Below are 23101 nucleotides of genomic sequence, written 5' to 3'. Positions count from 1 at the left end.
GCTAGTTTCAGTCATTGTGCAAATGTTCAATTTATAAGACTGGGGAATCAGCTGAGATGAGTGAAGCTGAGTGACTTGGATGAGGGAAGAAACGTTTCTCCCACTGATGCTACATCCAGATGAAGAGAATCAACTTTTTGGGAATACATCGACTTATTTCTCTTTTTAAAGTTGCATTTTAAAAAAGGTTTTAAAAATCTATTGTTTTATTTGGAATTCGAAAATGATTTTTAAATGACATTTTTATTAAGGGTTAAATTCTTTTTTGCGAAATCAATTTGAAGTATTAACTGTGAAAAAGTGATTTACAAATATTTTTTTATTTTAAATTCGTTTATTTAATAATAAATTACTTTAGTAATATTTCAATTAAATAAATAAAAAATTTATTTACTAATGAATATTTTATGGCACAATTCATTATTGAAGGACAAAATTCTTTATTTTGATGCGTGTGGCTCTTCTGGTCCTCCATACCAAACAGCAACAGTTAAAGGTAAACTTGAACCTCTACTGTTAAAATCCTGTTTTAGTGCGCCATGATGCCAGCCAGACTGCTTCTACTTCTCTCTCTTATCGGACCTGTGTTTGCTGAAAAAAAAAAGCCCTGGTAAGCTATTATGGTGTTGTTTTTTTTAATGTAACATAAGGTGATGTCCTTTTTTTTAAGGTCTACTGATTGTCTAGTGTTGACGTACATAGTCCAAATGTGGTCTTTCTGGACGACTTTTCAATGTCAAATTTTAATACTGGTTCCGTAGTCCCACATTTCCAGATAGCGGAGGATATGTTTTATACGGGTTACCAGTTAATTTATTCTGTAGCTCTATTTACACCTATGTATTCGTTTCTAGTTATCAGTTATGGGAAAATGATCTGGAACAGTATGCCTCCTTCTGTAATGGGACGAGATCATAATAGCTAGGTGTGAAGAAATGCTGAGTAATCAGCGGACATCTCCAAGATGGTGCGGACTCTTGATGCTAAAACAAAAGTGAGCAGCTGTACGGTGAATTTGGAGCAGAAATGTCCCCAAAATCTGCGTGCATTGGCCACCGGTCATTTATGGGTTCAAAATAATGACATGAGGCTGGAATAAAATGTATCCATCAAATGGTAGAGTTTATTATTAGATGCAAGACACTAACACACACCAACTAACTACTCTAAAAGCAACTGGCTTCCTTTTACACTCTACCTGCTTCAGGCGAGCATCTGGAATAACCCAAGTGTGAGGGTAACAAAACAAATGGAAAAAACAAACATCCACATAAATAAACACCAAACCAAAATATAACACAAAGAAGACAAATTTACATATTTCCAGAGTCTTACAAACACTTTAATCCCCCCACCCCCATCCTTCTTCAACTTTCACACACTGTCATTTAAATACTAGTCAAATGTCAAACTCCATTAACCTAATAACGAATCGTGAAACCATCAGTGTGTTCCTTTTTTATCTAGCTTTTGAAATACTAGTCCCTCATAAACTAATAAAAATACAGGGAATGGTGATGGAATCCCCGGTCTACATTACAGTGACATATTTTCTAAAAAAAAAATAAAATCCACTCTCGCCCCCAGCAGCGGTCTTTATCCTTCAAGCACAGGTCCTGTTTCAGATGCCTGGGAGCTTGAGGGTCCTGCGCAGTGTCTTAGCTGTTCCTAGGACTGAGGTCTTCGGGACAGTGTTGTTTCTGGGATCTGCTGGAGCCACTCACCTAGCACTCCAGTTACCACTCGGGCCACTGTTACATTGACGCTCCACATCACCTGATGTATTCGTGGATGTTTGTTGGCTCATCCTGGATTGTGATGCTGACACTTACCAGTCCTCACCCTCCTTCCTTCCACTTAGCATACAGCCTGCTGGTGCTGGACTTGGGGTGAAACCCTCAAAGAGCTTTCTGGTTTTGATGTCAGTGGCTTCGAGCTCCTCCTTTGGCCAGCTTATTATCTCAGCAGGGTACCTGATCATGGACAGGTGTTGATAGCTCGGATCTTGTTCTTACCGTTCAACTGACTCCTCAGGATTTGCCTGACCCTCTGCAGGAACTTAGTGATTGCAGCTTTGCTAGCTGCCTCTTCATAATTCCCGTTTGCCTGTGGGATCCCCAGGTACTTGTAGCTGTCTTCGATGTCTGCAATGTTGCCTTCTGGTAGTTCGATCCCCTCAGTTCTGATGACCTTCCATCTCTTCGTTACCATTCGACTACACTTCTCCAATCCGAATGACATTCCAATGTTGTTGCTGTATATTCTGTGGTGTGGATCAGTGAATCAATGTCTCGTTGACTCCTGGCATACAGCTTGATGTCATCCATGTAGAGGAGGTGATTGACAATTGCTCCATTCTCTGGTGGGTATCTGTAGCCAGTCTGTCAACGATCTCACTGAGGGGGTTCAGGACTATGCAGAACAGCAGTGGGGACAGCACATCTCCTTGGTAGGTCCCGCACTTGACGGTGACTTGTGCCTACGGGCTTGTAGTTGTCAGTGCGCCCCAGGGTGGCTGTGGCTACAATGTAGCTTGCCATCACCAGTGTGTGAATGTGTGTGTGAATGGGTGGATGACTGAATGTGTAAAGCGCTTTGGGGTCCTTAGGGACTAGTAAAGCGCTATACAAATACAGGCCATTTACCATTTGATCTCTAGTGTTCTACGCCACATCCCCATTTAGTTCCTGATAAACTCTCTTAGGGTCCTGTTTATCTTGTATAGTTGTAGGCATTGCAGGATCCAGGTGTGAGGCATCGAGTCATAGGCCTTCTTGCAGTCAATCCAAGCAGTGCACAGGTTGGTCATCTTAGTCTTGCAGTCTCAGGTGACTGCTCTGTCTACCAGTAGCTGGTGTTTTGCTCCTCTGGCTATTCCTTTCTGTGCCCCACTTATGTATTGACCCATGTGGCTGTTTTTATATACACAGCTCAATAAATAAATAAATAAATAAATAAATAAATAAATAAATGGAACAGATAAACAACACAATGAAACTCCAACTCAATCACACTTTTGTGAAATCACTGCCAGAGCCCTGCAAAGTGACCTCCAGCAGACCACAAATGTGCATGTCTCTGCTCAAACAGTCAGAAACAGACTCCATGAGAGTGGCATAAGGGCCCGACGTCCACAGGTGGGGGTTGTGCTTACAGCCCCACACTGTGCAAGACGTTTGGCATTTGCCAGAAAACACTAAGATTGCCAACTTTGCCACTGGCGCCCTGTGCTCTTCACAGATGAAAGCAGGTTCACACTGAGCACATGTGACAGAGTCTGGAGAAACCATAGAGAACGTTTTGCTGTCTGCAACATCCTCCAGCATTACCGGTTTGGCAGTGGGTCAGTAAGGGTGTGGGGTGGCATTTGTTTGGGGAGGGGGGCACACAGCCCTCCATGTGCTCGCCAGATACCAAGATGAGATCCTCAGACCCCTTGTGAGACCATACGCTGGTGCAGTTGGCCCTGGGTTCCTCCTAATGCAAGACAATGCTAGACCTCATGTGGCTGGAGTGTGTCAGCAGTTCCTGCAAGACAAAGGCACTGAGGCTATGAACTGGCCGGCCCAGACCTGAGTCCAATTGAACACATCTGGAACATCATGTCTCGCTCCATCCACAAACGCCACGTTGCACCACAGACTGTCCAGGAGTTGGCGGATGCTTTAGTCCAGGTCTGGAAGGAGATCCCTTGGGAGACCATCCACCACCTCATCAGGAGCATGCCCAGGCGTTGTAGGGAGGTCATAAAGGCACATGGAGGCCACACACACTACTGAGCCTCATTTTGACGTGTTTTAAGGACATTACATCAAAGCTGGATCAGCCTGTAGTCTGTTTTTCCACTTTAATTTTGTATGAATCTAAATCCAGACCTCCATGGGTAGCTACATTTGATTTCCATTGATAATTTTTGTATGATGTTGTTGTCAAAAAATTCAGCTATGTCAAGAACAAAGTATACGAATATTTCATTAATTCAGATCTGGGGTGTCTTATTTTTGGGTTCGGTTTATTTGTTTGAGCTATGTGTGTGTGTGTGTGTGTGTGTGTGTGTGTGTGTGTGTGTGTGTGTGTGTGTGTGTGTGTGTGTGTGTGTGTGTGTATTTTTATAGTCCTATATATTGATCCTAATTTGTTTTTTTTGTTTTTTGGTCATCAAACATATCTACACGCACTGTATGACGAGGCATTACCTGTATTCTGTGAAGCTGTGTATGTGCAGTTTGCAATGCATGATATACTTTGACACTGTGCAATTATTGATTATTGCACAGTAAATATTTGGAGACTATCAGAGAGGGGAGGCTGGTTTGGACACGTACATTTTGTCTGCACACAGGTGCCAAAATATAAGAATCACAAGGGTCTAAAATCATTTTCTAAACTAGTTTTGTCAATTGAGCTTTTATTTTTGTATTTATCTGGCAGACATTTATTTAACATACGGTCAGAAATAACAGGAAAGTTCATATATTTCTGTCAGATAAGGAAATGTGGACTCATTGTCACCAGTACACTGGTGACGTCACTGTTTTGATAGACAACAAATAAACACAGACCAGAGAACTTGAAACTCCTCTTTGTTATAAGTTCCAGTCAAAGTAGGTGTAGACAGAACCACATAGTGTCATGATGACACACAGACATAGACACACAAAGTCAAATCAGTAAATGCCACACTGCTGCAGCTGTCAAAAAAATGTCAAAATGAACTGTAAGGTCTCGTGAACCCGCAGACGTCGACCAAGTGAAAGGTGCTATGTGTGAGTGTGTTGAGTTTAAAGTAAGTATTTTATCTGAACATTTGTACTTCATTATAACTGTGGTTAGAACAGAGATAGCACAGTTCTTAAAAACGCTGCGTTTCCTCTCCAAAAAACAGAATACGGCAGTAAAAAAACCCACAGCAATTTACACAGAAAGCCCCCGATCCAGTTTGCTGTAAATGAACTAAGCTGAGCTAACTGTTGTCTGTGGCTTCAAACAGCAAATGTTAGTTTAAATATTTATCTGAGATGTGGGAGTTGACGGCTGCTGTTTGATGAAATGAATGTAAGAAATTAACTCATTTGGTTAAACAGGTTAAAATTATAAAATTGCTTATGTTTATGCTGTGCATGAACATGGACACTACATTTCACAATGTGATTCTGATTTGTCCATCATTTCTCTTTCATCAGAAAAGAATACATACAGGACTCGTAGACTGTAAAGAAAATCTTAGCTAAACCAACAAGATCCACCTTAAGCTCACTTTGGCAGCAAATGATAGTAGAAGTGCAGAGAAAATGTAAGACTGGCTGACTAAAAACAGAACTATTTCTTGAACGATTCAATAAAGATTGCATAAAACCTTCTCTGTGTGTTGTACTTATTTTACAGGACATTAAAAGTCCAACTTCAAGTCTAGTGTACATAGTTTCAGTCTATATTTTTGAAAGCAGTTTCCTCTGACAGGAAACCCACAAAACTCTGAAAGTGACACTGATCGAATGTTATGACATCTCGTGCTACGGATGAGTAGTAATTCAGCTAATTTGACCTGTTAAAAGGGTCGGGATTCTTTAATATTCTTTTGTAATTGACAGATTTGTCCAAATAAGAAGGAACATAAAAGTAAACTGCAACAGTTTAGTGTCACACCTGTGTTAAATGACCAGAATGAGTTTGTTTTCACTTTTGTCTCATTGTGGTAAAAAATATCAGATGTCTTTGAGTTGAAGCTATTGCATTTACATCCAACAGATAATACCTGTGATATAAAAAACACCCTTAAAAAAACAAAAATATTAACAGAGATTTTACCTTCTCTCTACTTTGTCTTTCTCCTGCTAAAATGATTAAGACAGCTTATATACATTAAGTAATCATGACATCCAAAAACTTGATTTAACCTCTTAACTAGAGTTTATTAACTATTAACTTTATGAACTATGAAAGTATGAAGACTGTGTATCTGCCATATAGTGACATAGCCGTGCTACAGGCACCAATACATTGACAGGAAGAGAAGAAAAAAAAACCCCACAAGACACGGTGATATTTCAGTGTTGATGCGGGCTTACATCCTGTTTCTATTCGCCATGATGTCGACAAGATTACTTCTACTTCTTTATCTGACTGGACACGTATTTGCCAAAAAATCACAAGGTAAGAGCATATGAAGATGATCGAATACGTTTTTTAAAAAAATACAAGACATTCGCAACATCGGTAGGAAGTGTCGTAAACCTGTGTCGACATCTTTGAAAGTCGATCGCTCTACTTTTGTTATATTACATTAACTTATATCCCAAACACTATCATTCAATGTATATTTGAGAAGTTATTTGTACCTTGAGATATGAATGAACACTATCTATATTAAATTCAGGTTAATGCAGAGCCTTCCTTTATTAAGCACGTTTTGTGAGAATTTCCCCTCCAGAGCACGGGGCTCTTACTTCCTTGTCTTTGAGTGTATGACTGTACTACGATCAGTCTGTTGCCCTTTGTGTAGGTTTCATATATATGCCTAACCATCATTCATCGTTTTAGGTTTTATCTTTCATTGATCTCAAATCTATCATGTTTTTTAACAGATGTGGATTGCTTGGTGGTGAATCTAGATTATGTTTCCTGCAAATGGAATAAGACCGGGACTCCTGAGGTCAACTACACCTTCTACAGCAAGTGCGTAGTTGTTGATAATAGCACCAACACATCTTTGTAATGTCTTCTAAAATTAATCAGACTATAATTAAATGTTGTACTTGAGTGAAAGATGTGATGAAAATCTATTTTACTCTCAGCATTAACAGTAAAAGACATTTTCTACCTTTTCTGAACTACAACCCCAATTCCAAAAATGTTGGGATGCTATGTGACATGAAAAGAAAAACAGAATAGAGTGGTCTCATAAGCACTATATTTTATTCACAATAGACCATAGAAAAAACTGAGAAAAAAGTTTCATTTTAAGAAAATATTAAGAAATTATTAAGAAAAATATCAACTACTTGGGTAACAGACCTGGAATATTTATTAGGCATGAAAGAAGTTCATAGTAGAAGAGTCCGGGTGTTGAAGCGGCCTGCCTGCAGTCCAGACCTTTCAACAACTGAAAACATTTAGAACATCATGAAATGAGAAATATGGCAAATAGTTTGGACTGTTGAGCAATTAGAACTAGAACTAATAAAGTATTAAACTTGAGATTACATCATATTTAAGATCATATTGATTGTATCTAAATATGATACGTCTGCATGCTTTTCTTTGTTGGAATAGTTATGTTTTTGATTCATCTACAGGTTGGGCAATGACCAATGGAAAATATGCAACCACTATTTGACAGAGAACAACGTGAACATTGGATGTAACCAGCAGGTAGATTCGGGAGATAGATTCAAAACATTTCGAACTCGACTGACAAATGGGAGCGAAAATTTTGAGAAGGGTCACGAGCTTAAAAAACAAGGTATGCATATAACCTGGTATTAACTTTGAGTTTAAAACAATAAATCAATTAATGAAGGGATCATTATTAGAATTAATGGGACGTTTTTTACACTTTACACAGTAACTTAAAGGAAAATTGCTGTTAGTGTTCTGTCATAAAAGTAAATTGGCATGCCTCCTCATGTTATTGCCTATTTGTATACTTCTCCAGTCAAGTTAAACCCACCAACCAACCTGACTGTCCTGAATGGGTCGGACTTTAATCTGTGGTTTTACTGGAACCACACTTCTCCTGCTCCCTTACACTGTGTGGAGGGTGAGGTCCGCTTCAGGACAAACAACAATAACTGGGATGTAGGTTTCTTTCATCCTTTTTAATTCCTTTATTTTTTCATCTCTCTTTGTTCTCTCCCAGTCTAATGTTTTCTCAACTCCGTCTGATTTTCCAGTTCTCTAAAGTTAGCGCCGGGATACAGAAATACTGCATCAACTTGCCCTCAAGCAGTTCCCGATATGAGCTGCAAGTGCGGAACAGAATAGATGATTCCTGTGGAGAGTCCATATTCTGGAGTGACTGGAGTGAGCCTGTGGTCTGGGGATCCAACAACAGCACATGTAAAACTACTTCATAGATATTCTTAGTGGCATGGTGAAACGATGTCTGCCAGTGAATATAGGGTCATCTTGGGGGGACAATTAGCTCTGCAACAAAACACTAATAATAATGATCAGTTAAAATGTTTGAACACTGCAAAGAAATCATAGGTAGATTTTGTTTCTTATTCAACAACTTTCAAACTGGGATTCAAACAATTATTAAAACTTAAGTGGCTCTAATGTTGCTTCCACACTGCACAAAACATTAGAATTAAGCATTCATACAAATAACTTCCTTCTTTTTTCTTCTTCAAAGACTCTAAAGATTTGATGTCTCCGTGGACGCCGGTGATATATCTGGTGGGTGCAATCAGTTTCATCCTGCTGGCCATGCTATTAATGCACCATGAAAGGTGGGTTTTTCCATAACTCAAATGATTGCTCTATGATCAGATCACAGATCCAGGTGGTGTACCATGTGATTTTGTGACAGCCACAGACTATAATTGCAGTGTACAATAGCACATAAAGTTGTTGTTAACTTGTATACTTTTATATATACCTACGCACTTTTATACTTACTTTTCTGTCATTTAAATATTTATCTTTTATCTGTTTTGAACTTGTGAAAACACAGTTAAAAGTCAAAAATGTATGCCCTTCTTCACATTTTTCAAAATCATCCAGTGGGCCATATTGGAGCCTTTGCCTGGCCGATTCGGGCACTCAAGCCTTAGGTTTGACACCCCGGACTTACTGTATCAGTACAGCAAATGTAAACAAATAATTAACAATTAATATATCCACTGTGCACTAGTGTATAAAATCTAGGCTGCAAAAAAACCATCAACCAAACACAAATGCAGATCACTTGTCCAAAACGAGTGCAAACGAGTGACCCAAAGAAAAGATTAAAGATCGTTTTTAGATGGTATCAAAGGCTTGTTGTCTTGTGGAAAGTTTCCATTGCACAACATCTGACAGATCTCACACAACCCAGGAAACACACAACATTTCTGAAGGCAGAAGACCACAGTACACAGAGACGCCTACAAGACTAAATTCTGGTACAGGAAGATGTGTTTTGACCAAAGATCCCTTCTAAATGATCTGCAATCATGCAAAGTTACAAACATTCCTTTTTTAATTACTGTTACCATTGCTGATGGTAACCCAGATTTTTCTCAGTTGTCAGTACAGACATCAAACCATTACACATTATTCACTATACATTCATCATAAATTGCTACCCTGAATCACCTTCATCACGCCCCTGGTTATCCCACGATGTATTAGGATCAGCTCATAGATCATTTGGATGTATTTTATAACTCTATGACTGCTTCTCTAAACAAATTAACAACAATATATACCTATAACAATAAATGCAAACACAGGGAACTTTACTGTGGCTAAATTTTATAATATGGATGCTGATAACCAAGGTCTAGCTTTGAAACTCTTACTTTCTTCAAAATTACACATTAGTTATTTGATCTATAAAAGTCTGACCTTAAATAACCTTCAAATAATACGAAAAGGAAAATGCTTGACGTTAAACACACCTGTGAAATAAGCTAAGCCTACAAAGTTTCCTTCCAGAAACACTGAAAGAAATTAACCAGCAAAGCAATCAAAGAACAGACTTTACAGATAACGCAATGTGTTACACGCTGTGCATTTTGGAAACTTTTCCAAATTGACTTCATTCATTCATAAAGTTCCCGAAGTATATGTGACACGGACAGCGGCAGACTCAAAGAATATTTTAGATCAGCAATTTGACTAGATCTGAGGCCACTCTGTTGTTTAGGCCTGTCAGAACATCAGAATATCATTACATCAGTAAGGACACGGTGTAAAAATGTGCCAAACACATAGAGCTCCCTGCTGTGGCGATTACTTGTGAATATGGGGGATTATTAGCTTCCACATGACTACCATTAATTATTTTTAACAATGGTTGGAGAGACAGATTGCATTGTTAATTAATCAAAAGCTATGTATGTGTTATGGGATATAAATATTTTATTTCTAAAGATCACAGTTATCATCCATCTATGGGGGGGACTGGATCTGGAGCATTTTGCACCTTTATATCGGATGATCCTGACCTTAATGTCAAAAGCTGTCTGCCAGCCACGCTCAGTTGGAGTTCTGAAACCAACAAAGTCTAATGCAGTTGTTGCTGTTTGATGATAATGTGAATGCTAAAGATTTCCTTACCTCCCATACAGGCTCAGAATCATCCTCGTCCCTGTGGTTCCCAAGCCATCTCCATTCCTGCATAACATCGAGGTCAGTGGCATCCAGAGTTCTGTCCACTCCCTGAAATTCCCAGTCTTACAAGGGTTTTATATAGTTGTTAATATGAATTTGGAAAGCTATTGAAGTTACTGGAAGAATTAAATGGCAAATGAGCTTCTACATGGATTTTAGTAGCTTTAATGTTAACACTTGCATCAAGATTCATGACAATTAGTTCAGTAGCTGTTGATTTATGTCATTGATTGGACTAAAGAACAGCTTGGTTTACATCTTCTGGATACCTTGAATGTCTGTAGATGTTCAGGCAATCAGTTTAACAGATTTTAATATCTCTGGATCAAGAGTTGGACGAAAAGCCTGACAATAGTGCCACTTAATGGCTAAAAATAGAAATACTCTTGTGTTTGAGTGATTTTGGTCATCAAAATCTGGGGAAGCAATTATTCGTTACAAGTGAGGTTTTTTTTCTCTCTTTTTTAAGGATTGGTTTCAGTTCTCCAAAGGCCTGAAAGACAATTTTAAACCGGACTACAACGAGCGTGCCTGCCCTGTGCGTGAGTACAACTATGTCTCCCAGTCTGATGTGGTGAGCTCCGACGGCTCCACCTGCTCTGTCACCACCGACCAAACCGACTGCTCCATCGAACACGATCCAGAAGACCTGTCCGCCCCCTTTCCCTCTAACCCACTTTCATCTGAGGAGGTGCAAAAGGCTTCTGTTTAGGAGCCATGTTTGGATTTCACAAACATGAATCAACAAACCTCCTGCCTGATTGCAAGAGATACCTTAATTTGACCAAATAAATGGTAGCCCAATAGTTACTATAAGAATAACCCCAATAATTGGTTCAGGAATTTAATTTGAACAATGCCTATTATACAGGTAAAACCAAAGCATCCGATTAAAATTTTAGAAGTTAATAAAGTTCATAAAGACTTTAATATGTTTCTAAAATCCTTGTGTAATTTATGGTTACTCTTGAAAACATTGTTTAGACTCTAAATATTTGACTAATTGAGGCTTTGACGTACGTATAATCCTTTGTTGACTTCCGAAATGAGCACCAGGAACTGTTCTCATATCCAATCCCTCAAATGTTTTTTTTTTTTTTATCTTTTTTTAAATTTTTGTTTTCTTTTTAAAGCAAGAACGATTGTTAAAGTGTTAATTTGGAGAGACGCAGTATTGTATCCTGTAAGCTGGGCTGAAAGTAATTACATATTAATACATACAAGCCCAACTTTACTCAGAAAAAAGCAAGGAGTTTAACTTAAGCAGCAATGTTCCCTCTAAGCTGCGCACATGCGCAATTGCGCACTGCTGGCACGGTCTCCGCGCACAGAAATTCTGCGTTGGGCACAAAAGAAATCTAACCTGAATTGAAATTAAAATTAATACTTTAACAATTCTGTTTCGCAGTGTTAGTCAGTAAGTGACTGGGAACGATATGGGAACGATGCCACCTTATCCCATAATCCAGCCAATAATGCGTATATGCGCAGCCAATCAACGTGGTTGACAGGCTATGACAGCGTCCTTATGTGCCGACACCGGTGTTTTAGCTAGCAAAGGGGCGTGGCTGATGTGGAGAGAAGCCACGTTAATGACAAGGTGTACAACCATTGGAGATGTGAGCAGGACAGACGGAACAATTGACGGAAAAATTGGGGACTGTATAGCAGTTTTTAAATTGTGTTGATAGGCCACATAAAACCAGGGTTGTGATAAAAAATATATGAAATGTTTGGTTTTCTTCCTGAATACTGTCATTGTTTATATTTACTGCAGGAAGAAACGGTTAAATCGGCGTTTTATAAGAAAAAAGGCTCGAAAGCACTCTCCACCTGTGAGCAAAAACAAACCCCACTCCCCTCTGCCTTTCCTATTCGTCCAAAAAAGTACCATGTCAACCAATCAAAAATGATATGGCAACGTGGCATCTAGTTGTTAAGAAAGGGGGAAGTTTTAGGAGTGATGGCGGTGTTTTGAGATGTGAGAGATTTGCAACGTTTAGCGCAAATCTTGTGTCGTTAGTGTGTAGTGTAGTCAGTAGTTTTGTTGTGTGTGTCAGAACAATGAGGCGACTGCTGAATGTTACAGGTGTTACAGCAGTGATACATCTCCTGTTATCAGGCCTGCAGGTATCAGGCTGTTGTTCTCCTTTATCTCATAGTGGACAGAAATAATTTTTTGGAGTGACACAAATAATTTTTGTGGCATCAGATTTGATGCAGAACAGCTGATTGTTCTGTAAATAGTTTGAAATGTTTATTTAAAAACGCCTTGGCTGCATTTAAAAAATAGCTGCAAAAACGTTGTTGTTTGCCAAACTGAGTTACTTTTTTGAAGAAGTAACTATATAATTAATTGCCCAGCATTGGTCTTTATATACTGTATTTTGGAGACAGAGTTACAGGACTCTCTCCCAGACCACAGACTCATAATACAAGTAAGAGCTTTATAAAAATAAAAAAAAAATTAAAAAAAAGAAAGAAAGTTGTGTTTTCGAAATTGGAGTTCAAGTTATTTTTACTTCCAAGTGTTAACATACTACACAGGTCATGAACAAGATTTTTTTACATTTCCATTGTAAGTGGGCTAAAGCAGTTAATTAAAAGTAGTCTAACATAAATGTAAACGCTGTAATTTGATTATTTTAATAAACCATGAAACTTGGATGGATTTGATGCCGGCGTGACCACAGTGCACATGTCTGATGTCGCTCACAGTGGTCCAAGGGATTGCTCAGGGAGTTTGTGCGTTCGCTCAGACATGTGAAAAATTAGAGGGAACATTGTTAAGCAGTGCAGCTATGACCAGGAGGAAAACCCACAATAAAAATAAGTAAAGGTCTTTGTGCTTCAGGGCAGCTTACAATAGCTTTTTTATTCTACTCTGAAAACTGACCTTGGAAATATTATTATATTTTTGATAAATATTCACATTTTGAGCTTACTGAAAAAAGTGTAGAAATATAAACTTACATATGTATACTTTGCTCAATAATCTTTTTTTGTCATATGTAAACTGTTAAAACTGTAGAATAAGTAGGGAAGAGCAAATATTGCCTGCAGATTTGGACAATTTGAAAACATGATATCTTAGGCTACGTCCACACGTACCGAGTATTTTTGAAAATGCAGATTTTTCTATGCGTTTGCACCTTTCATCCACACGTAAACGGCGTTTCGGTCACTGAAAACTGAGATTTTTAAAAACGCCTGCCAGGGTGGATATTTTCGAAAAGTCCGTTTTTGCAATTACTGTGGACGAGGAAAACGGAGAAAACGCAGCGTCAAAGGTGTGCGCCTTTTTTGACGTCACACTGTGTGCCACGTTATTGTTTCGGTGAAATGAATTTCTACAATGGCAGACTTACACAAAATACTGTTACTTGTACTCTCTGCAGTGTTTAAATGCTTACATATACACACACAGTTACTGTCCCTCCACACATAGGACTCAGTTCTGCTTCTATGCGCCATCTTTGTTTACTCTTTCCCGTCCAGGCTTCTAGACTTTATAGGCGATCTGGCTCAAGAGTTGGGAGTTCACCTTGTAATCGGAAAGTTGCCGGTTAGAGTCCCGGCTTGGATAGTCTCGGTCGTTGTGTCCTTGGGCAAGACACTTCACCTACCGCCTACTGGTGGTGGTCAGAGGGCCCGGTGGCGCCAGTGTCCGGCAGCCTCGCCTCTGTCAGTGCACCCCAGGGTGGCTGTGGCTACAATGCAGTTGCCATCACCAGTGTGTGAATGAGTGGATTCACACACTGGTGCTTTGGGGTCCTTAGGGACTAGTAAAGCGCTATACAAATACAGGCCATTACTTATGATTGGCCAACATTTCTACAAGGTTAGGAATATGTCGCCACCTGTTGCTTTGGCATGTTCGTAGCAGCGTTTTCCTTCAATTTTGCGTTTAGGTGTGGACAGGATTTTTTTTTTTTAAAAAACACAAACGGAAAATCTCCGTTTTGAAAAATAACCGTGTAAGTGTGGAGCCTTAGCATTTTAACCAAACATCTTACTGTTACTGTTACAGTATATAAGGGAGTGGCACTCCAATTTCGTTGTACTCTGTACAATGACAATAAAGGCTATTCTATTCTATTCTATTCTATTCTATATCATTGAATGATACAATCGTTTACTCGCTAATAGTGTTATTGTAAAACTTATGCCGAAAATGTTTTGTAACAGACAAACAAATAGATGTGTTTTGCCATCATTCATACTCTTCTAATATCACACTTTGTCATTAGTTAACAACCAAATTATCATTTTGTTGATTTAAAAAAATCGTTTTATCATTTTTATAAACATGTGTAACTGCTATGTTCTTTCTCAAAACATTGAGAAAACAATAATTTCCTCTACCTGTATACAAATATAACTTCAATGATATCTATTTAAAACAATTTTGTTGTACTTTTTCTTTGCCTTAATGTTTTTGTTACCTTTATTTTTGTGTCATATATATTTTTTGCTAGCTTGCACATTACCTCTCTCTGGTCCTTGTACGTCTCTACTTCTGTTTTTTTTTTTTTGTTTTGTTTTTTTTACATAAATAAATAAATACAAATACTGTGTTTTGTTTTGTGTTTTTTCATCAAAACTTTAGTCCTGTGAATTGCTCTACTGTAGCGATGGGTATAAAAGAAACCCAGTACAATCAGCAATATCTGTGTGTCCATTAGAGGGAGTGCGGAGTGTCCCGCACAGTACGGAACTGAGTCAACGCATTTTTCTGATTCAAGAAGGGTAGGGTAGGGCGCAAGGCGGCTGGCCCCCGCAAAGAGAGCTACACAAGTCGGCTACTTCCCCAGCTGAAGCGGTCAGCTATCGAAAGCAGTTGATGTCTTCAGATGACATTTAAGACTTCACTGTGTATTTAGTTGGTTTGACGCTAATTCTCCGTTGGTCGTCTGAAAATCACAACCCGACAAAATGTCAGATCCTGTGGTGGCCGACACTCGCCGGTTGAATTCCAAGCCCCAGGACCTGACTGATGCTTACGGTCCCCCCAGCAATTTCCTGGAGATAGACGTTTATGATCCACAAATCGTTGGAGTCGGACGGGGCCGTTACACAACTTACGAAGTTCGCATGAGGGTAGGTATCGAGGCGTAAACCTCAAACACCTTGCAGCATTAGCTTTTGGCGCTAAGCTAACTCTTAATTACAGTACCGATGCTAGCCAGTTAGCCACGGTCACCGTGCCGTTACGTTGTCGCTATTCGTCGTAGAGTAGCTCGAGGTGGGGCGCGAGTAAAAATCGAGCAGCTGGGACTGTCAGCGGCCTAGCTAACATGTAGAAGTTTCTTGAAGGTATGCTAAGGTGCAATTACGGGAATGTAAGCAGTGTCACTAGTTCAAAGTCAGTACCGTAGTTTTTCCTCAGCTTACAGTATTGTTTGTGAGCTAGTCTGCGTTAAGTAAAAGGAAACTAAATAAAACATTAAAACAAAACCAGGAATTTCCAGCAGACTCCGGGAAGCTAACTGCTAGCTATATGTGATAATGCGCTGTAAAGTAAATTAAGACTGATTTAATGTTACATTGTTTGTCTGTCTGGATTTCTAGAGCTAAATACATCAGTGGATAGTATCTGGATATATGAAGGAGTAACCAAACGTTATTCGTACATATTCTTCGACAGTTTCATATTGATATTCAGAGAAAAGCTGAATGAAAAAGGCTAACAGTGTTGGTGTTTTTCTAAAAACCGTAGAGCAAAACGCATAAGTGTTTTGTGATTATTGAAATATGAAGAGGTCGAGTTAAATGTTGGGTTTTTTCTATAGTGTTGCAAGGAAGTTTACGGTTCTCTGTAAAGTGGCTTTTATTTGACTGTTGTGAAATTGTGTAAGTCAAATTTAATGTAACAGTCACAAGTTTTAACTAACTTGTTCACTAGAAAGACGGCTAAGCTTAAAAGAATGTGAGACGTGGGAAATCACTAACACAGCTAATTCTAAGGACGTTTCAGGAAGCTGATTCAGTGACACAACACAGACGCACTATAATTGTGTAATTGAATGTTAACGTGCCTGCCTTTCCTGCAAATCATCATTTTGTGGCACTGTGGAGAGTCTGCCTTGCACAATATGAACAACTTACTGTTCTCAGTGCTTGAAAATTGTAATAGACCATGGTAGGGAAGATTGGGTCAGGGGCCTGTGGTTAACTAATAATTACCAAAAAGCCATATCAGTCCAATTAACCCTCACTGGGATCAATAGTGGAAAGCAGAGGGTCGCTGCAGTCATAATCTGTGCTTTTACAAGTGGCTTTAATTGCTTTTCAAATAAACAAAGTATAGATAAATTTTTTTCTGTACAGAACAAACCTTTGCCAGTTATTAGCAGATCTGATTTGTAGCCAGATAAAAGATGAGTTAAAGCTTTTAGTGAAATAGGGGAAGAAAACTGATAATAGTTGGAATTGTAGTGCAGGTCCTTTCCTTACATATCAGTTGCCATCTCATGCAGATGATTGAATTTCAAATTAACCAACATGTTTTGTTTTTTGCCTTCTCTTTGTAGACGAACCTTCCCATTTTCAAATTAAAGGACTCCTGTGTGAGGAGAAGATACAGCGACTTTGAGTGGTTAAAGAATGAGCTGGAAAGAGACAGTAAGGTGAGTGAATAATAATTAACAATGTAAGTGCAGAGATTGCATTGTGTGACTTGACCATATAAAATAAGTAATCTGATTATTATTATTTTCTGAAACAAAAATATGGTGATTAAAATGTTTACATGCGCTTGCACGGCTATTCTACATGAAATTGTTATGAGGGCCCAAATTTGGCAGTGGAAATGTCTACGGTGTTGACTTTGTTTCATGTTGAGTGTGGACTTTTTTCTCCTTCTTTTTTCTTTTTTTTTTCTGTTCTTTGTGTCGACCCCTGCCTCCTTCAGATTGTTGTACCACCTCTGCCGGGCAAGGCCCTGAAGAGACAGTTGCCCTTTCGCAGTGATGAGGGTCTTTTTGACGAGTCATTCATTGAGGAGCGAAGATCGGGCCTGGAGCAGTTTATCAACAGGTCAGTTAGTCACAAAATTACATTATAGGCGGGAGTCTTGGGTGGAGGGAGACGCGAGCAAGACTTCATTGTGTTTTTTCTATCGCTGAACTTGTATCAAAGCCATTGCTGTCGTTTCTTTAAGTTTTTCTATCCACTTTAGTGAGCTGTTTGTTGTCAAAATTGTGTAGCCCAACACAAGGCTTAATCTAATCTGTGCCTGGGAAAGGAGAACCAAGCAACAAATCCATGGCTGCTTTTCCACAGCGTTCCTGAAAAGCATTTTAAAATGAGCAGAGAGTGAGTTTACAATGTTTGTTTCTGTGTTTCTGTATAGAATTGCAGGTCACCCCTTGGCCCAGAACGAGCGCTGTCTTCACATGTTTCTTCAAGAGGAAACCATTGACCGTAACTACATTCCTGGAAAAGTACGACACTAGGGTTATTGAGGGATACGGGCAGTTGGGGGTTAAACTGTTGGGGCTGTAGAACGGACTGCCTCTTGCCTTCTCTTCCCTCCTAACTTCTCTTAATCTCTCTCTTTGTCTGTCTCTTTCTTTCACTCTGTGGATATTATTGCAAAGTCATATCGTCTTTATCTTGGAGTTAGAGCATGAACTTTGGCAACACATAGAACATGTTGACGATGTTTCAGACAACTTTGACTCCTCTCTTCCGTGTGCGTTTATTTTATAACTGTATATTAAGAAAAGCACCTGTCAGTAGCATTCATAATATCGTTAATATTTGGCACTAAATAGTAATTTGCAGGAATGGAAACGGTGTACGATACATTCAGACTTTCCACAGATGAGTGTCATATATTCATGATTGTAATATAATGTGAATAAAGTAGAATAACGTCTAAATATGTGTGCTGGAGCTAATGTGTACCATAAGGATGCATGCAGACTGTAAATGAGAATTCTGATCCTGTTTTGTTCTTTGTTTTTGTTTTATTTTTTTAGGTATGAATGAAGTAAGTTTGCTTTATTTTATTCTGTCTCTAAGAGCTTTCTGGAATTAAAGGTGGTTGCATGGGCACTAACAAGACCAAAGGCGATAGTTCACAAATACTTCAGTAAAACAAAACTTAATACCACATGTTAACAGAGATCTGACTGCAATCTGTCATTTCACTTTGTAAGTACAGCCAGACGTGGTCTCTGGTGCATTATAAAAACATGTTATTCCCCCCCCCACAAAAAAAAAGGATAATGTGATTGTGGTGTGTTGCAAAGGTGACGGTACTCTGCAAGCCAGTTTTCAAGCGTTTCTTTTCTAACAGTAACCACTAATGTAAATGGGGTTTAATAAGAGTGCTGAAGTTAAAGTGTTTCTTCTAAACTGGCTTGCAGATGTTTCTCATTCCACAAATATCAGGCCAGTGGAAAGACAAACCACCACTAGTATATGAGTTATGTGAACTATTGTTTAATAGGGATTAAATACTGTACATCACCTACAACCTCAGCTCTTTTAAGACATTTCTTGTCAAACTAATTCAGATACACTGTCATTATCAATCACACTAATCCCTGGCTGCATGGCACACTTGCACGCTTTCTTTGCAGTACATTTGTGTTAGCCTCGCTGATCAAACTCTTACACGACTCTGATCACAGTTATGTTGCTATACCTGTTGATTCTGATCTATTTTTTTTTTCTTTTCTTTTTTTGTTAAGATGTTTTTTGTTTTTCTTTTCAGACTTGGATACTGTACATTTGTACAGAAATATCTACGTCTGAAAAACAAATCGGCCAATTGTACCATCACGTAAACCTTGACACAATATGTCCTGCATTTTGTGTACCAATCAAATGTTTACATGTGCAGTTCATTAGACAAAGTTTATGACTAATGAACTAAATCAGTTGAAGTTATTGTCCATACATATGGCAGCAAAAAAAAAAAGCTGCTTATTGGTCACATAAGTCTTAAAACGGACAGCATCATGGCATATTTTGCGCGCCCCCCCCCCCCCCAAAAAAAAAAAAAAAAAACTACGTTGCATGATGCTTGTTGGTGGCATGTGCTGCACAGAAGCTCAGGAAAGCACTTCGCTTATGGAAACTGCATGAACTCCTCTGTAATGTACCATGTTAAGCTTGTATTAGATTTGCAATCACAACTTCTTTACCTGCCTGACTGATTGAATAAGAGTCACTTATCTTTCAGTCCAGAAAGGTTTTAGAGTAGAAATGGTTCTCCTGATCTCCCGATGCAAGTAAAGAGTAGAAGTTTGCACGTCCAGGGTAATTCCTTATTATTGCCTTATATATCTATACTACTATTAAATGACAGACACCCCAGTGTTGCACTTCTCTTCAGTGTTTTGTTTTTTGTTTTTACTGTTTGGCTGTAAAGCTCAAGCAACTCTAAAAACTGCATGGTACAGATTAAACGGGTCTGTCTTGTAAGTGAGACGTTGAGTCTCAACGGGACTACCTGTGTAAATAAACGTTTAAAATGTAATGATGATCTGAGAAAAGCTTAGTTGGTGAAAAATGATGCAAAAGAACAGGAGCTGTCATACTGTATGGACCCAGCCTCATCTGGTCATCATGTGATGCTTTCTGCAGATAATCACATTAGTCAGCGTGCATCGTTAGGCTCTATTTAAAAGAGTGTCAGTCAAAGAACACTGTCGATTGCACGTTGGTGTATCATTTCTCATGTTTTTTTTTTTTTTAATCTCTCCCTTTCTCTCTCACTGCAAAGACGGTACAGTCTGCTGCACCTGCCCCGTGTACATTTATTTCTACATCACGTCATAAAGCTGATGTCAGACCTCATAAGTGTCAACGATGTAGAGAAAACACAGCTTTCTGTTCCTGGAATGAAACTTAAGAGATCCAATGTATAAATTGTTTGATGTTGTATCTTCATTCAGTCATTCCACTTACTGTATGTACACTATTTTTGATCTAATAATCAGTGAGGAAAACCATATATCTTTTTAGCCATTTTTTGTTTGTTTGTTTTTGTTTACAATGATTGTTTTTGGAATGTCTTTTTTTTTTTTTTTTTTTTCCATTCGATTACTTTAAAAAGAAAGTAATTTCTTGCTCTTGTTTTCTTTTGCTAGCTGAGATGTGATTTTGATGATGACCTCCCAAAGTCAAGCAACATGTAGCATCATAAAAATGATGGCGACTCCAGTCACTCCAGTCGCTGTTTTCTCCCCTGAGTTTGATATTTCTGGACATGCTCTTACACAGGATTGTTTCACAAATACTTGTTGAGTTGGGCAAATAACCATGTCTAAGCACTGTGATAAGAGATTTGTTATATGAACAGACATTCATTGTTTAAAGGCAGTAACAGCATCTGGTTTATTGAGCTATAAAATGAGGCTTGATTTTCTTTTTTCTTTTCTTTTCACCTGTATTCTTCTTTCTCTCAGCATTATCGTGAAGTGTATTAATACGTTGCCATCATTGCAGGAATTTCATTGTTAATTCTGTCCACTAATTAAATTTCCTGCTGCCTGCTGTGTGCTGTCTCTTTTGACTTTTACAGCAGAGAAATGGGAGCAAAAGTCAGGGGAAAAAAAAAAAAGTCAGGTCAGTGAGCAAGAGTAAGTCAGAGGAGATTAAATGATTGTAGGCTGGCAGGTCTTAAGTTATTCTTTATATCTTTAGATTTGTTCTTGTCATTTTTTTAAAAGTGGACTTGAGGATTAGTTGTTCAGGATTTCTGAAAGACCAGGATATTGGTTGCATTTACGGGGAATAGTTTCTTTTTGTGGGGATAGGTTAATTGGATAATCCAAATTGCCACTAGGTGTGAATGTGAGTGTGAATGGTTGTCTGTCCCTATGTGTTAGCCCTGCGACAAACTGGCGACCTGTCCAGGGTGTACCCTGCCTCTCGCCCTATGACAGCTGGGATAGGCTCCAGCGCCCCCCGCGACCCTGAAAAGGATAAGCGGAAGCGAATGGATGGATGGATGGATGGAGTTTCTTTTTGTTTTTGAACTACTTAACACTGAGCTATGATTAATTCAAGCATAAAAAGGCACCTAACCCAATGAGCTAGTGTTGTTTACACATGAAAGCCAATTTGTTACCAGCAACCTGGCACAAAAAAAAACATTTGTTCCCAATTTTTTGTTAAGTATGAAAACAAACTGACAATCATGAAATTGCACTTTTGCATCAAGGTGATTCACAAACAGCTATTAGCTGAAAACTTGGCATATATTATGGCATGCAGTGTGTCCTTAAAAAATGAGGAGAAAAAACGGTGGCAGTTTAAAAAAAAAAACTACAAGCAGAAATGAATAATTTGTGAAAGTAATTTCCATAAGAAATCCAGCAAAGACCTGACATAGGACCTGAGAGATACATCTGACGCTTCAGTTGCTCGATCTACTGTTCGCTGCGGCCTCGTCATGTCTTAGTGAAAGGGTGGCCGTCAAGAGGCCATTCTTAAGAAAAGGAAATGGGGAGAAAAGGCAGGTAATTTGTTATGCCATATTATACAAAAGATTTCTGGTTTTAAAGGAGATGATCAATATGACGTCCTCTGTACATATTGTCAGGAAAAGGTACAACAGTGACTGCAGCCATCTGTAAAACACGGTAAAAGCTATGGTTCAAGGTGATTTTGATCCACCATGCAATACCATCTGGAAAGTTTCAGGTTTGCATCCACTTTGTTTTTCCCCATGTCAGTGATCCCAGACACACTGCTAATGTTGTAAAAGCATAGATAGAAAACCACAAAAAAGCAGGTTCAGAGCCCAGATATCCTCCTTATCGAAGTATTGTGGGATCATCTTGACAGGGAATGCTACAAAAGGGAGAAACATCCAAGGAAGAACTTTAAATGCCTTCAAGAAGCCCGAAGACTACCAAACTTGTCCAGAAGGCCGCATAAAGAAGTTAGAACGAAGCTTGGCTAAGAGAGTTCAGGCTGTGTTGAAGAATAAAGTGGTCACACCAAGTATTGACTTTTAAGCTTGATAGAACTCCTGTTTTCCTAGTAAAATATAAAGAAATTAAGGGTGGCTCAAAAGACTTTTGCAAGTGGTAATTCTCTGGATGAAAGTATCTTCTTGATGTCAGAGGAGAATGGGCAGACTGCTTCGAGCTGATAGGAATGCAAAAGTAATGCAAATGGGAAAATGACAACTCTTTACAACCAAGATATACAGATGAGCATGTCTGAATGCACAAGATATCAAAAAGTAAACAGATGGACTACAGCCACGCTGGGTGTTACTTCTGTCAGCTAAGAACAGGAAACTGAGCCTACAGTTTTCACCAAAATTAGACAAGAGAAGATTGCCTAAGTCTTGATTTCTGCTGCATTCTGATGGTAGGATAACCATTTGGCGTAAACAAAAAAATGGCCTTAAACAACACGAAAGCATGGATCCATCCTGCCTTGTATCAGCAGTTAAGTTTGTACCTAATGAAGTGGCCAAGGAGTGTATAACGTTTAGTTGTAGTCAGTTTACACTGCAGGTTTGGAGAAAACTGGAACTCAAACTGCCAGACTACTTTCAGCAAAGGTTTGTCAGGGTGTTTGTAATTCTCATTAGCATAAGCAACAGTGACCTAAAAGCTTGTTTTTATCTGTGACACACATGACCACACAAAGCTGCCACAATGTTGATACAAACAAACAAAATTTAAGCAGAGAAAAAACAGCATGTAAGTGTGTATGCATGTATGCATACAAGTCGTTTTAGGTTTTACCTAAGACGGTTTTTTAAGTCCTCTAATCGTTTTCTTGCTGAGGTTGGTCTTCAGGA

At 38.8% G+C, this 23101-nt stretch overlaps 2 protein-coding genes across 3 annotated transcripts; both read left to right on the top strand.

Annotated features, from left to right (window-relative positions):
• The first annotated feature begins 6002 nt into the window (after positions 1-6002).
• LOC146660916 (cytokine receptor common subunit gamma-like) lies at positions 6003-14866 on the top strand. Its single transcript, XM_085420996.1, has 8 exons — positions 6003-6153; positions 6585-6675; positions 7296-7462; positions 7655-7797; positions 7893-8058; positions 8357-8453; positions 10278-10338; positions 10790-14866. The coding sequence occupies exons 1-8, from the start codon at positions 6057-6059 to the stop codon at positions 11030-11032; spliced, it is 1065 nt and encodes a 354-aa protein (XP_085277122.1). The 5' UTR covers positions 6003-6056; the 3' UTR covers positions 11033-14866.
• Positions 14867-15042: 176 nt separating this feature from the next.
• LOC146660915 (sorting nexin-12) lies at positions 15043-20832 on the top strand. Of its 2 annotated transcripts, XM_085420995.1 has the most exons (5): positions 15043-15420; positions 16854-16949; positions 17234-17358; positions 17675-17765; positions 18306-20832. In XM_085420995.1, exons 1-5 carry the CDS (start codon positions 15256-15258, stop codon positions 18309-18311), a joined length of 483 nt encoding a protein of 160 aa, XP_085277121.1. In that variant the 5' UTR covers positions 15043-15255; the 3' UTR covers positions 18312-20832. The 2 variants fall into 2 exon arrangements, with proteins under 2 accessions (XP_085277121.1, XP_085277120.1); XM_085420994.1 differs by lacking the exon at positions 18306-20832 and having other exon boundaries at positions 17675-17792.
• Positions 20833-23101: the final 2269 nt, after the last annotated feature.

Source organism: Rhamphochromis longiceps, linkage group LG10, assembly GCF_057381845.1.
Source record: "Rhamphochromis longiceps isolate RC_006_pf linkage group LG10, R_longiceps_female_GT1.1, whole genome shotgun sequence".
NCBI lineage: Eukaryota > Metazoa > Chordata > Actinopteri > Cichliformes > Cichlidae > Rhamphochromis > Rhamphochromis longiceps.
This window is presented reverse-complemented; position numbering and strand designations above follow the sequence as displayed.